We start from the raw sequence: 13,815 nt of genomic DNA on the forward strand, positions 1-13,815 counted from the left end.
GTTTATCCCTTATGTTATAGTATTACTACTAAGGCATAGTATTTCTGCTAAATCATAGTATTTGTACTAAATCATAGTACTTGTGCCAAATCATAGTATTTGTTGCACATCATAGTATTTCTGCCAAAACATAGTATTTGTCCCAAAGCATCGTATTTGTATGGAGTAATAGTATTTCTTCTAAATCATAGTATTTCAATCAAATCTCAGTAGTTGTGTTAAAATGCAGTATTATTGCCAAATCATAGTAGTTGTACCCAATCATAGTATTTTTGCCAAATCGTGGTATTTGTGCCCAATTAATAATTCTGTTATGTTATAGTATTACTACTAAGTCGTAGAATATCTGTTATGTTATAGTGTATCTGCGGAATATAGTATGTGTGCCAAATCGTAGTATTTATACCAAATCACAGTATTTATGCTAAAACATAGTATTTCTGCCATATTATGGTATTTGTGCAAGAACATTGAACTGTTATGTTATAGTATTACTACTAAGTCATAGTATTTCTGCCAAATCATAGTATTTGTGTGAATTTGTATACTGTAATATCACTGTAGTATGTAGTGGCTAAGTAGGGGCTGTTTACAGTGTAAATAGCTCATCTCTTGTGTTGGAGTGCCCTCTTGTGGCGCCTTTTGGGTAGTGCCTTAATAAACGTGAACCCTGTAAGAATTGGTATCAGACTGATTTGTAGTGGAGGAATTTGTTGCCAGTTTTCTTAATCATAGAAACCACACCATATCACCTCTCCACATCCTCCTACTGTATGCCATGCCTCCCTGTACCATCCATCTGACCGCCAATAAACTCCACCTGTGGTAATCTAATCCCTGGATGTCAGCCTCTCCTTCTGACCGAGGATAGTTACTATTGCAGCACCACCCAGCATTAAACTGACGTACACCATTCTGTACAATAGTATTTGTGCTAAAAAGTAGTATTTCTGCCAAATCATAGTATTACTGCTATTTCATACTATTTAAGCGAAATTACAGTGTTTCTGCAAAAACATGTTTGAGGGGTGGAAATCTGTCCTCCTCTCATTTTTCAAACTCCGAAAATTAAGCCATTTCTTCTCTCGTCATGTCTCCGCGACGGAGATACAAAGAGCTATGTAAATCGCAGTCAAAGTACACCAAAGTCCGCTGATTCACCCAGTGCAAGAATTATGCTTCTATCCCACCTAGTTTTTGAGTACAAATTTATACACTATCACAGACCGGTAATTCATATTGATAATTTATTACAATTCTGCAAAGTTTTATGATTTTACCAGCTTTTCTAATATGGACCTCAGATTCTTGTTAACAGTCTATGGCAGAAACACATAAAAGTACACAGCCTGATGAAGCAGACAGAAGCAGTACCTCTGATTGGTTCAGAATTTTCACCTCTTATCAGCACAAATCTCAGCCTCTTCTGCTGTTTTCATTAAAATTGTAAGCTTTTCCACCTTTTTTCAGTTACGTGAGAACCAGTTTGGCTCAATGAGTAGCTGAAAAATATCAGCCTCTTCTTCTGTTTTAGCAGGATTTCAGAGTTCAGCTTTTTCACTTGTTTTAAGCACAAATTTCAGTTTCATTACCTCATTTCACAACAAAGTTCTTCCTCTTCACCTCTTTTCTGCTAATTTGAGCTTCTGCTCCACAGTGCACATTGTCCCTCTCATCATATCTTTGCTTGTGACCAGAACTCATTTGGCTCAGAGGGTAGGGCATCTGCAGTGAGACCCGGTGGCAGAGGTTTGAATCCTACCTGTGACAGTTGCTACACATGTTCCCTGCTTGCATGCGCTCTGCTTTCTTGTGTGTCACTGCTCTCCAGTGTGTCATTACACATACAGCCATCTTCAGCAAGCACTTCTGCTTCTACACCTCTTTTCAGCTCATCTTTTTGCTTCTTTGCCTCTTTTCAGCAGAAATTCTTCTGATTCACCTCTTTTCTGCCAAATGTTTAGCTTTTTCACCTCTTATCAGCACAATTCTAAGCAGCTTCTGCTAATTTCCCCACAATTGTCACTCTCTCCACCTCTGCTTTTTGTGAATGAGTTTGGTGCAGTGAGGTGAATCGCTGCCTTTAGACCAGAAGGGCCAGGTTCAAATCCTGCTCAGGGCAATGTTTTTTGTTTTTTTTTTCAACTTTTTCAGCTTTTTTCAGCAGACATCTTCAGCGTTAAGGCATCCACACAGCATTTTCGCAGGAAATGCAAATTTTTCTAGTTTTTAATTTCTATTTCTTTCTTGCTACAGTTGTTTGATTTCAAACTGCTCTTATTTCTTCTTCCAGGCTACAACTGTGTCATTTCCATTGTTCAAATCTTGGTTTTCTTTCTCTAGACTGCTCTCATTTTCTAATTTCTTTTTGTGCTCAGCCTCCATCTATCTTCCACTTTCTCCCTTTCTTTCCCTCTACCTGTTTTTTCTTCCTCTGAATCTTTTTTCTTTCTCTTGTGTTATTCTAGCCCTCTTTTTGTCTTTAGTATCTTTATTTTTTCTCTTCTTCTGTCCTCCACTTTCTTTTCTTTCCCACTGTCATCCACTCCCCATCTTTTCTCTACTCCAATATCTTCTTCATCTCCCCTCCTCTCCTCTCCTCTCCTCTCCTTCTCATGCTTTGCGGTTAAAGCCACCAGGGGAAGTTCCACTAACACATCCTTACACATTCACATACACACATTCAAAGAGTCTGACTCCCAGCACTCTAATGGCCCCATTTAGACAATGTGTCGCATCAGCAAGTCGTATGGCTGAATAATGAGAAGAGGAGGAGGAGGAGGAGGAGAAGGAGGACAAAAGAAGATGATTCGTTTTCCACATCACTCCATCCAGGCAGCTGCTTCACCGTAAATGTTGTTCTGTTACACACACCATCAACGCTGTGACCCTGCGAGTGTGCGTGTGTGTGTGTCCATTCATCCGCACTACATGCTGGGCTGTATGGTCGTTGAGAAAAAATATGGCCTCCGGGGATTTTGCTGAAGCTCCTGTGTTATGTTTATGATGCGGCGAGAGAGAGAGAGAGAGAGAGAGTAATAATATACATTCATTATATCTCTCACCCTCAAAGAAACTATTCCTTGCTCTGTCTCTCTCATGTATTACCCAAAGTTGAAACTCACACTTTCTCTTTATCAAGTGAAATACACACACACAAGACTGAGAAATCTGATTCTCAGTCTCCCAAACAACAGGCATCTGCACTGTCTCATAAGTGATATATACTCCCTTTTAAACTCCACACACACTCCAAGCAGAGGTCTGACAGACAGAAAGTGCAGCTGTAGCTTTTTTTTTTGTTTTTTTTTAAAGTCATTGCCACCTTGTGTTTTTCACCACCAGCTGTTCAGGAGCTGATTGGTATTTATGAGCTACATTAACATTTTATATCTTATTTTATAATGTTTGTATTTTCTGGAGACGTAAAGATTTTTGCAGAGTCGGTTGTTTCCTTTGTGCGACACTGTCTCTGGTACTTGTGATGAATAACATAAAGTTCGTTTTTGGTGACTTACACTGACAATTTGCTTCCTTACTGGTATGTTGAAGGGCCATATGGCTGCTTTCGCATAGCCCATCAACTGCAAACTGCATATGCTTTACATTATTCATGTCTACTTTCCAATGTGTTGTAAAAGTTTTAAAGTTTGCTTCCAGAACATTTTTTTCGCCCTCATTTTACTGTAAAACTGTTGTTTTGTGGTACTGCAGTTGAAAAATGTTTTTCTAGCTTCTCTAGTCATTAAAAAGAAGAACATTTCCGTGCAAGAAATGCCTAAATTTTCTGTGTTATATTCACAGATTTGTTCCATGCTCTTTCTATGTCGCTCTGGGAGTTGGGGGGGGTATTTTCCAACCACCAAAATCATGAATGCAGAACAGTTCAGCAGCCAGCCATCAATTCTCAGATGTCAAAATGAATTGAATGCATGTTCATTACCACTTAGTAGTAAGTGACAAAAAAACTACAGGCAAGATGGATTACCTACTGTATCTCAAGTAGCTTTTTTTTTTAAAGTCTCTGCATATGATTTTCATACATTACTGATATGAGCTGATGCCAGTGTTTTTGAAGGTTAGAAAACTTGCATCAGTCTTGCGTGGTGTACCAGAATTACAAAGTAATGGTGTACCAGATGATTTTTTTGTTTCATTTTTGTTTTCCCTTTGCTCTTAAAGCCCTCAAAACCCACAAGAGCATCAAACATTGTTTATTTGCATATTTTATGGTAAACGTGCGAAAAACTAAAACATCTGTGAGCTGAATTGAAGAGTCACAATGTTAAAGTGTTTAAATGATTTTGGACGGGTTATAGTTGTAGCATCATAAACACCTGCCTCTCCTTTGACCAAAATGATCTTAAACACAAAGAGACAAATAATATTCTGTATCTCCAGCACACGTTGTGATTTTACTCCTAAACATATCTGTTGGAGCTAATTTGAAAGTCGTCATGTTTTGCCTGCGTTGGACATAGAGCAGTGAATTTAGCTCATTTTTACGCCAGTCTGATGCTAATTTATTTTGGTGTAAGTTAGAAGACTGAGAATAGTCCCTGTAAGCACCAGTAACGATCACTAGGCTTTCAGTCCCACAGGTCTAGAGACCAGTTGATGACCCCCTGATGACCTCCAATTGCTATGGAAAAAATGTATAATCCCCAACTAGCTGGCAAGTGGTTGCTGGAAAGAGTGTACTGCACCAAACTCATAATGTACTCTCTGAGTGTTAGTGATACTTTCACTACTAATTACCAATTTGTGAGGCAAACCAGAAACTCGGAACGCTCCCCTTCAAAGTAAGTTGTGCCTTAGAATAGAATAGAATAAAATAGAATAGAAAGGCAGCACGGTGGCACGGTGGTTAGCACTGTTGCCGCACAGCAAGAAGGTCCTGAGTTCAATTCCACCATCAGGCTGGAGTCTTTCTGTGTGGAGTTTGCATGTTCTCCCCGTGTTTGCGTGGGTTCTCTCCGGGTACTCCGGCTTCCTCCCACCGTCCAAAGACATGCAGCTTGTGGGGATAGGTTAATTGGATAATCCAAATTGCCACTAGGTGTGAATGAAAGTGAGTGCGAATGGTTGTCTGTCCCATGTGTTAGCCCTGCGACAGACTGGCAACCTGTCCAGGGTGTACCCCGCCTTTTGCCCTATGACAGCTGGGATAGGCTCCAGCGCCCCCCGCGACCCTGAAAAGGATAAGCGGATGGATGGAATAGAATTCAACTTTATTGTCATTGCACATGTCACAAGTACAAGGCAACGAAATGCCCTATTGCTTATTGAATGCAAACAGTTTGTTTCTAGTTTGTCACACTTTTCACAGTTTGCAGTGTTTGCCGCTCTGCACACCTCTGCACTGCATACCTGTGACCTTCCAGTAACCACTTGCCAACTGGTCGGGGAATGTAAATTTTTCCCTCGTGGCCGGTGGTTGCCTCACGGTTGCTGACAGGTGTCTTGGCCTGTGTGACTGGGGCCTCTCTTTTTCATGCAATACTGCATTGACACATTTAATTGATCATCATGCTGGATGACTGACTTGATGACTAATTGCCTCATTGATCTGTTGACTGGCTAACAAGCTACATCCAAACTGGGCTTTTCACAATGCTGGCAGCAGTGCAACAATGCAATAATATGCATGTGTGAAAAGCTGTTATTTAGAGGTGTATTTGGCTGATTTGTGCCCTTAAATGTCTGTAACAAGAAGAGGAAAAGTGGTGCGCCCCTTTTCCATGTTTGTTTGTTTGGATAGTTCAGATTTAGAGCATCACATAATGAAGAATTACAACATCAAAGTACAAACCAAACAAGCTGCCGAGAGACAAAAATGCAGCGTTTAGTCACAAAATAAGCAGGCAGCAAAGAGGATGAAAAACTGAAGCACGGCCTTCATCTTGTTAAATACCAAAAAGCAGGAACTGAAAAGCTCTCTGAATCTCCCTTAAATAAAATGACCCCTAAAAGCTCTTCAGATGCTTTTAAAAAGCCCTCTGCTGTGAGCAGCAAAGAACATGTGTGAATAAATCCAACGTTCACTAGTTCAAATGTTCTGATGACTGATAAAATAGAAAAAGATAACTGTGAACCTGATGCTTTTTTTTTTTTAAGATTACATCACGTTGTTTCTTTTCTTATATGTCAAAGATGATTTTGAACACATGGTAGATCTTTTCATTGTGTTGACTGCCTCATGCATTTGCCCACTGCAAGCTAACTCGTTTCTACTGCACCATTGTTCAGGAACCAGAAATTGCCATTTTAATCACATGTGTCCGCTAATTAACATGTCAGACTAATACAATGCTGGACTCTCATTCACCAAAACTGAAGCACAGACTTGTTGGAAGGGCTGTACCACACGGCAACCATATTTATCACTAGCACACAGCTAGCAGCTACGCGTGTCAGTCGAAACACTCACTATTAAGCCTGAGGAAAATCCAACATGAGTGAGTTAAAAAACAAAGTTTAGTCCTAATGCAGTTATTAAAAAAGGAGTGATGGGCTCTAAAGACAAGACACATTTTTATGCCACATTAAAACACATTTTTTTCATGGTCTAAGTTGGATGTTTTAGCACGGGCACCTCAGGGGAATGACTCCCTTTTGCAGCCTGTCTCAAGTGACCGTTTGGCACTTCTTGTTGGCTTCATTTTCAGCACCTAGGCTGATATAACTGAAATAAAACAGAGCAAACTGATTTATTTAATATTTTGATTTAACAAACAGAAACTGCATCTTCTGTCTTCTGTTATACCGCATCAAATTTGATGAGAGTGCATTTCTCTTTTACATGTGATCATTAGTTCTCTTTTTAACAGCTTTGACTGATTTCCAGATTTCAGATGCAGAGTGGGAGGACATGTTGGAGGGCTTTGATGAGCGGAGTTACCTGAGCGCTCGGCGCTGGAAGCCCGGAGACGACCCGTACACTCTGTACGCTTTCAACCAGAGAGAGAGTGAACGCATCCCCAGTGATCGAGCCCTGAGAGACACTCGACACTACAGGTACAAAACCACAGAGTGCAGTATATAAAACGAACATGCACAAGTATAAATGACAACACACAGAGAAGTCTGACACAATACAACGTGTGTTGTGTTAAAGACGACAGACGAGCTTGAGAAAGTGCAGATTCTTTGTAGCAAAATGTTTCTGCAGCACCTGAAAGACAAACCTCTGGAGGAATCTATTTATTACAGGCAGACTCTACAGAGTTATGTATAAATCTATCACAAGTTTGCATCCCTGCATAAAAGGAGAGCTTATCACACAAAACAAACTCATGTTGCCTGCAGGCATAAACAAACACATCAACAAACACACAACAACACCACAGATCAGCTTTTAGTATTACAGGTATGTGTGCGCACATAAGCGCGCACGCACCGAATTAAAGCAGCAACTCCTGGAGTTCGTAATGAATCCCCTATCTGTACTAAAACAAATTTAGATTATGGAACCAACACGTTTTCATAGAGAAACCACCAAATTACAATCCGCCTGTCCGCTAAGAAATTAAATTAAACCAAAATAGAAATCCTCTTAGCAGAGCGCCGTCTTCCTCTGTTGGAAAGACGCTCAGCAGGAAGATAAGGAGCTTGCCGCATTGACAGCAGCTCCCTACTTGTATATTTCAGGAGATAAAAACTTCCAGGCACTTGTAGAAGGCGTTCAGAGGTCCAGTGTTGTTGGTTGAGATCGTGTGGGATACACAAACACGGCTTTTTTGCTGAGATTCTGTTTCTATTAGGCTTTCAACAACAAAGCCACGTCTTTGCATTGATATATAATTTTTTTCTTTTTACAATTTTTTTTTTGAGTTTTGTTTCCTGGGTTTTTCTCACCTGGCCATAATTGATGTGCCTAGAAAGTCTGGGAGCAAAGTTTATCCACCCGACGTAGTTTCTAATGATTAACCCACACACTGGGTGGTCTGTTTGCTCCTTGATTTCAAAGCAGAACCAGCATTGCATCTAGTTTGCAAACTTTCTCTCGTGCTAAAAAAATAGTGCAAAATCTCTTTCTGACTGACGGAAATAACATTAAGCGAAGAAAAAAAAGCCATGCCAATGTTGAATCTGTCTTCATTTTAGATCAAAACAGTAAGTACCAAACTGCAGTACCAAAAGTTTTTCAGGAGTCTCTAAGCGGCAGTGAGATGCACTGGATCCACCTGAGTTGTGCAATATATCTTAGATCTTTAATTAAATCAGGGAATAACAGAAGCTGTGGGAACATAAAATGAAAAATGGAGTGAAAAGGATTTTTTTAACAGTTTATATATAGATTTATAGGTTTTTGCTATGCCCCCCCCTCTTTTTCCTAATTGACCTCAGTGACATGGAACTCTAATTATTGCTCCAGACCACATGGTCCCATAAATTAGACAGCATATCAGCTTCTTAGGTCCTTATGTAAAATCAAGCCTTAGAAATCTCGGTGTCGTATTTGACAGCTCGATGTCGCTCGAGCAGCATTCTAAGCAGCTGGTCCGAAACTGTTTTTATCATTTACGGAATATTTCTAAACCCAGACTAATGGTATCAAAGCTTGAACTTGAGATGATTATTCATGCTTTTATTTCTTCTCGTTTAGACTACTGTAATGGCCTTTTTACTTGTTTTAACAAATCAGCCTTAAATCGTCTTCAGACTGTGCAGAATGCTGCAGCACGTCTCTTAACAGGCACCAAGAGAAGATCGCATATCACTCCAGTCTTGGCCTCCCTTCACTGGTTGCCTGTAAATTTTAGGTTTCATTTTAAAATTTTAGTTCTAACCTTTAGGGCCCTACATGGTCAGGCTCCTCAATATTTATCTGACCTGCTGAAACCACATACATCTTCTCGGGCTTTAAGGTCATTAGATCAGAGACTGCTGGTGGTACCGCGCACTCGTTTTAAAACTCGTGGGGATCGGGCCTTTCAGACTGTGGCACCATGGTTGTGGAATTCTCTCCCACTGTCTCTTCGCTGCACGGACTCCATTGATTCTTTTAAGAAACAGCTGAAGACATTTGTATTTAGAAAAGCATTTGATTAATTTCTTCTTATGCTGTTTTATAGTTTTATTGTTTTACATTGTTTTATTTACTGTTATATTGTTTTTATATTCCCATTTCCTGTGTTGTAAAGCACTTTGTGATTTTTATCTGTGAAAAGCGCTATATAACTAAATTTTACTTACTTCCTTCAAACATCGGGGAAAACTTACTTGATAATGGATAATGGATTTGAGTGTAGCTTTAGGTCATGCCCTTCTATGCATCCAGTTGACAAATGTTCAACATGCTACTTTCTTCAGACATTCGTTATGCTGTTTAAGCCCCTTCAGCTTGCTTAAAGTGTGTCTACAAGCTGCTTTGCAACCCATCTTCATCCCAGTTCTGTTCTCTTTGAGGGTTTTGGTGCTGCTCATGGAGGGGCGTTGATGTCCCATACCACAAAACATGATTACAGATCGCAATCCTTTTCATTTTTTTCATGATTTTTTTTACTAGTATATGTATAGTATATTACTTCATAGTATATGAAGTACATGTCCAGCTTGAACATCCGTTGTCCTGTTTTGCACATGTGTATGTGAGCCAGTGTTTGCTGTGTGATTAACCTCCTAAGACCCGAACTCTTCCACAGCATGCATTTTTAATTTCTCTTTGATATTTGGGCATATTGGGGCGCGATGAATGTAAAAACAAAGAATTTTTTACCTTATTTTTGTTTTTAAGAAAAATGAGAGCCACATATGAGGATATTCGTTTAAAATTTTGATAGAACAGTAGCAGTATAATGTCCTTGTAAGTGGATATCAGGCCCTTGTAGAGCAAAATTAAGTAGTTTGGTCTAAATTACCCAAAATGTGATGTCCACATATGTGGACCCCAGGTCCTAGGAGGTTAAAGGTTACAAGGCAGCTCATGGTGACCCAGCTCCCTAAGAGGAAGCTGCATGTGGGTGTTTGTTGGGTGACTGTTGGTTTTGGCAGTCGTGCTGAACATGGTCATGTCCTGATTGGTTGCTGCTGCTGTGGCTGATGGTGATGAGCACAGCAGGTTACAACTTCACAGGCTATAATCTGTTAGCGTAGCCGGCATGTACATCACTGTGTGCGGATGTGTTTTGACGTGTGATGAGGAGATTGATGTCTGACTCAGTCATAGCTTGTCTGCTGCTTCCAACACTGACTGTGTGCGCGTGTGTGTCTGTGCACAAGTGTGAGTATTTCTGAGTGTTTATCCATATGTGCACGCTAATGTGCGTAAGTGCACATTGTGCCGATCGTTTGCATCATCTGCTGTGCTACCGGAGGAGGGAAATTCACTGTCGAGCTGACATAAGGCGACTGAGAAATGTGTGAGTTGTGTGTCTCATTGTGTGTGTGTGTTAGAAAAGTGAGAAGGATGTGTAGGAAGGGGGGACCAGGGATACGCTTACACATTAATCTGTTAGCAGGGAGGTAGGGGGCTGATGGTGCTCATTTATCTCATATAGGACAGCGAAGTGTGCGTGTCTGACTGCACGCATGTGTGTGGATGGGGAGGGGGGTTGCTGTTATGTGATTATCTGTTAACTCAGTTACCTTGTAGCTGTAGATCACAGGAGCACTTGGCAGGGGAAAATGAAGGCGCCTCATCCTCTTTTAGGATTGGAAAAAAGAAGAAAAACTGCAGTAAAATCTTTGACTGTAGCTACTGAGGTATTCTTAGAAACACCTTCTTTTCTACTGCAGAGTCATGGAGGTACTTCCTACACCTTGGCAGGGTTCCCAAGAGGAACTATTTGGCTTAAATTAAAGGTGGTGTGAGGGCTGGTGGGAAGGAAATTGGATAAGACAAGACAAACGGATATGGGAATGATGCAGCTGGGAACTGCGTGCCGTGTTTGAATGTTAACCTTATCTTAGGTGTTTGATTCAATGCCAAATATTTTCTGTTCTCACCTTTCACAAAAATAAGCACAGGTTTAACAACTTGGAGGTTTTGATACCATGGTGATGTATGCTTGTTCCCATTACTTCTATGTGCAGAAATGTAAAAAAAAAAAAAAAAATCCAAAACAGACAAGAAAAGCATTTCCATTTTGTCTAGTGAACATATTTATATGTTCAGAAATATTTCTGCTTATGCTGAAAATCAGTGGCCCCATCTAAAGAAACCAAGTCCAAGGAAATTGACTGACAGGCCATCTCTCTAAAGAAGCAACTCAGCAATGAACCTTGAAAGCTAAATAGAAAGACACAAAACCAAGAAGAATTTTAGATTACCACTCTAAAGGAAAGCACCAGAAGCGAAAACACAGCAGGTTTAGTGAAGCTGCTTCAGGTCTGTTATTTTCCCAGTGGGGCAAGGATAAGCTAAAGATTAGAGAAGCAAGCTTTTGACCTGAAGATGCTAGGTTCCATATTGCCTGCAGGCTTGGAGAGATCAGGAATCTATAAGATCCGTAACCCCTGATGGTAAGACTGTGGCTGCGACCACAGAGATGAATGCAGTGCAGTTGGAAATTGTACGATTTCCGAGTTTGTGTATACAGGGGGTAAATGTGTCGGCAAGAGAGATGCAGTTGGTAAACTATAATAGATGATTACTTAATATATGATTGCAAGGTGATGGAGTGGTTAGCACTATTGCCTCACAGTGAAAAGGTCCTGGGTTAAAATCTGGGTGCTTGTAAGTACCCCACCTCTTACCCCGGTCCCAGCTGGTTGCAGCAAATGGTTGCTCCTCCCTGAGCCTGATTCTGGTGGAGTTTTCTTAATGGTAAAAGGATGTTTTTCCTTCCTGGTGTCACCAAGTGCTTGCTCAGATGCGGTCGTGTGATTGTTAGGGTTTTATCTCTATTATTGTAAGGTCTTTACCGCACAGGATAACGTGCCTTGAGGCAACAGTTGGTGTAATTTGGCATATATAAATAACATTGAACTGAAAAGTATTTTTGAGGTTGGGCTGCTTTCACCAACAATGCCAAAGCCTAGCACTGAAAACTAAGGCTACTCAATTAGCCCTAATCTTCAATTAACCGGAAGGCAAAAAGCACAGTGACAATTATTTCATGATCTTGAGTATTTAACATCATTAATTATGAACTCACTGAATTTATTAAAAACGTAATAAATGAAAAATGTGGTGGCTGATTCAGTTCAATCTTTGACCAAAGTCTGCCTTGGTAGAGCCACCTATACCTGCTGATCTCTTCAGCAGGATGTCTGCAGATGCAGACAGGGGCAACAAGAGGCCAAGGAAGCAGCTGACTTAGCCCAAGTTGACACCATTGCAACCACGAGCTTTTCATCCTCGAGGTTTAAAAAGGGAAGCTGTGTTCTTTATTTATAAGGTTTTTAGCAAAAACAAAAAAGAAAGAGGTCACAAAACAGTTGCAAAAGGGTAATTGTTTCATTCCTGTTATCTTATTTTCATAATCACTAAAAGCCAAAATTATAATTGAAATTAAAATCTGATTAAACAGCCAGCTCTACTGAAGGTAACTCTGGGCTACAGTGTGGTTAGTATATTTTATACATTAATTTTGCAGCTGTATGAATCTCACATTGATCCTCAAGCTGTTTGTTGTTTGTGTCTGTGCGTTGCAGAGTCACTGCATTAAGAACAGTGGTGTTCAGGTTGGTAGGGGGTCCAGAGAGGTGTGGAAAACAATTTCTTTTGAAGCAGTGTTTTGTATATTTATTTATTTGTATTTTTGAAGGGAAGGCAGGATGTCCAGGTTGTTACTGCGTATGGGGGGAGTGCTTCTGTCTCTATCTTGTGTTTGACGGTGGAACAGTGGAGTGTATGCAAGAGGAAAGAAATGAGAAGAGAGCTACAAACAGCTTAAGCAAAGATAGGAAGATAGAAGAGAGAAGGTGATAAGAGAAAGAGGAGGAAGAAAAGTCAAGTGGAGATTAGGGAAGGGAGAGAAGGGGAAGTGGTAGAGGAGGAGACTATAGGGGAGATGGGGGGAGATGCCACAAGCTGCTGAGAGGAGAGATAATTGCCACATGCAGAGCTGAGGAAGCTGTGTATGTGTTGGGGTGTGTGTGCTTGTGTGCGTGTGTGTATAAACCACTCCACTTCAGTGCGCTGCTATTATCTCGGTGAACAGGGGAACCTCCCTCTGTCTGCTCTCCGGCAGACAGTCTATAAGCCCAACAGCCGCTTCGCTGCAGGGATTAGATCCAAGTAGGGAGACAATGGGCTGATACAGTACAGGGAGGAAACATGTCCTACAGTTATGCACAATAGGTTGATATGGCAACAGGAAGTGTGTAAGAAAAATGTTTTAATGCGTGAGTAGACAACAAAAAGTGATGTTCAGTGCAAGACAAGTTGTTAAAAAACAAACTTTTATGTATTGAAGAAATATCGAAAGCACTTTTATCAACATGCCATAGAGAGAAATATCATCTGTATATACTGTCTCACTATCTTCAAATGCAGAAAATATGCATAAATATATTTTACACATTTTGTTCCACTGACTTCACTTTTATACACTATTTGTCAAAACTATTCGCTCGTACGCCTTCACACTCATTTGAGCTGAAGTAGCATCCCATTCATAATTCATAGGGTTTAATATGATGCCGGCCCACCCTTTGCAGCTTTAACTCTTCTGGGAAGAGTTTAGGGGTGTGTTTATGGGAATTTTTGCCATTCTTCTAGGAGTAGTTTCGTGAGGTTAGACACTGATGTTGGACGAGAAAGCTTGACTTTCAGTCTCCACTCTAATTCATCCCAAAAGGGTTCTGTCGGGTTGAGGTCAGGATTTTCTGCAGGCCAGTAATGTTCTTCCACATCAAAGTTGCTTA

The 13,815-nt window shown here is 40.5% G+C and overlaps 1 protein-coding gene across 2 annotated transcripts in view; it reads left to right on the forward strand.

The window, feature by feature from the left end:
• Positions 1–13,815, forward strand: part of galnt14 (UDP-N-acetyl-alpha-D-galactosamine:polypeptide N-acetylgalactosaminyltransferase 14 (GalNAc-T14)) — a 242,116-nt gene that overhangs the window by 47,040 nt on the left and 181,261 nt on the right. For both annotated transcript variants that reach the window (XM_080881768.1, XM_080881769.1), the window contains exon 2: positions 6,848–7,017. In XM_080881768.1, coding sequence (XP_080737894.1) covers positions 6,848–7,017 — 170 coding nt within the window. The remainder of the gene's footprint in view (positions 1–6,847; positions 7,018–13,815) is intronic.

The sequence above is a fragment of the Rhamphochromis sp. 'chilingali' genome (genome assembly GCF_963969265.1).
Source record: "Rhamphochromis sp. 'chilingali' genome assembly, chromosome: 5".
Taxonomy (NCBI): domain Eukaryota; kingdom Metazoa; phylum Chordata; class Actinopteri; order Cichliformes; family Cichlidae; genus Rhamphochromis; species Rhamphochromis sp. 'chilingali'.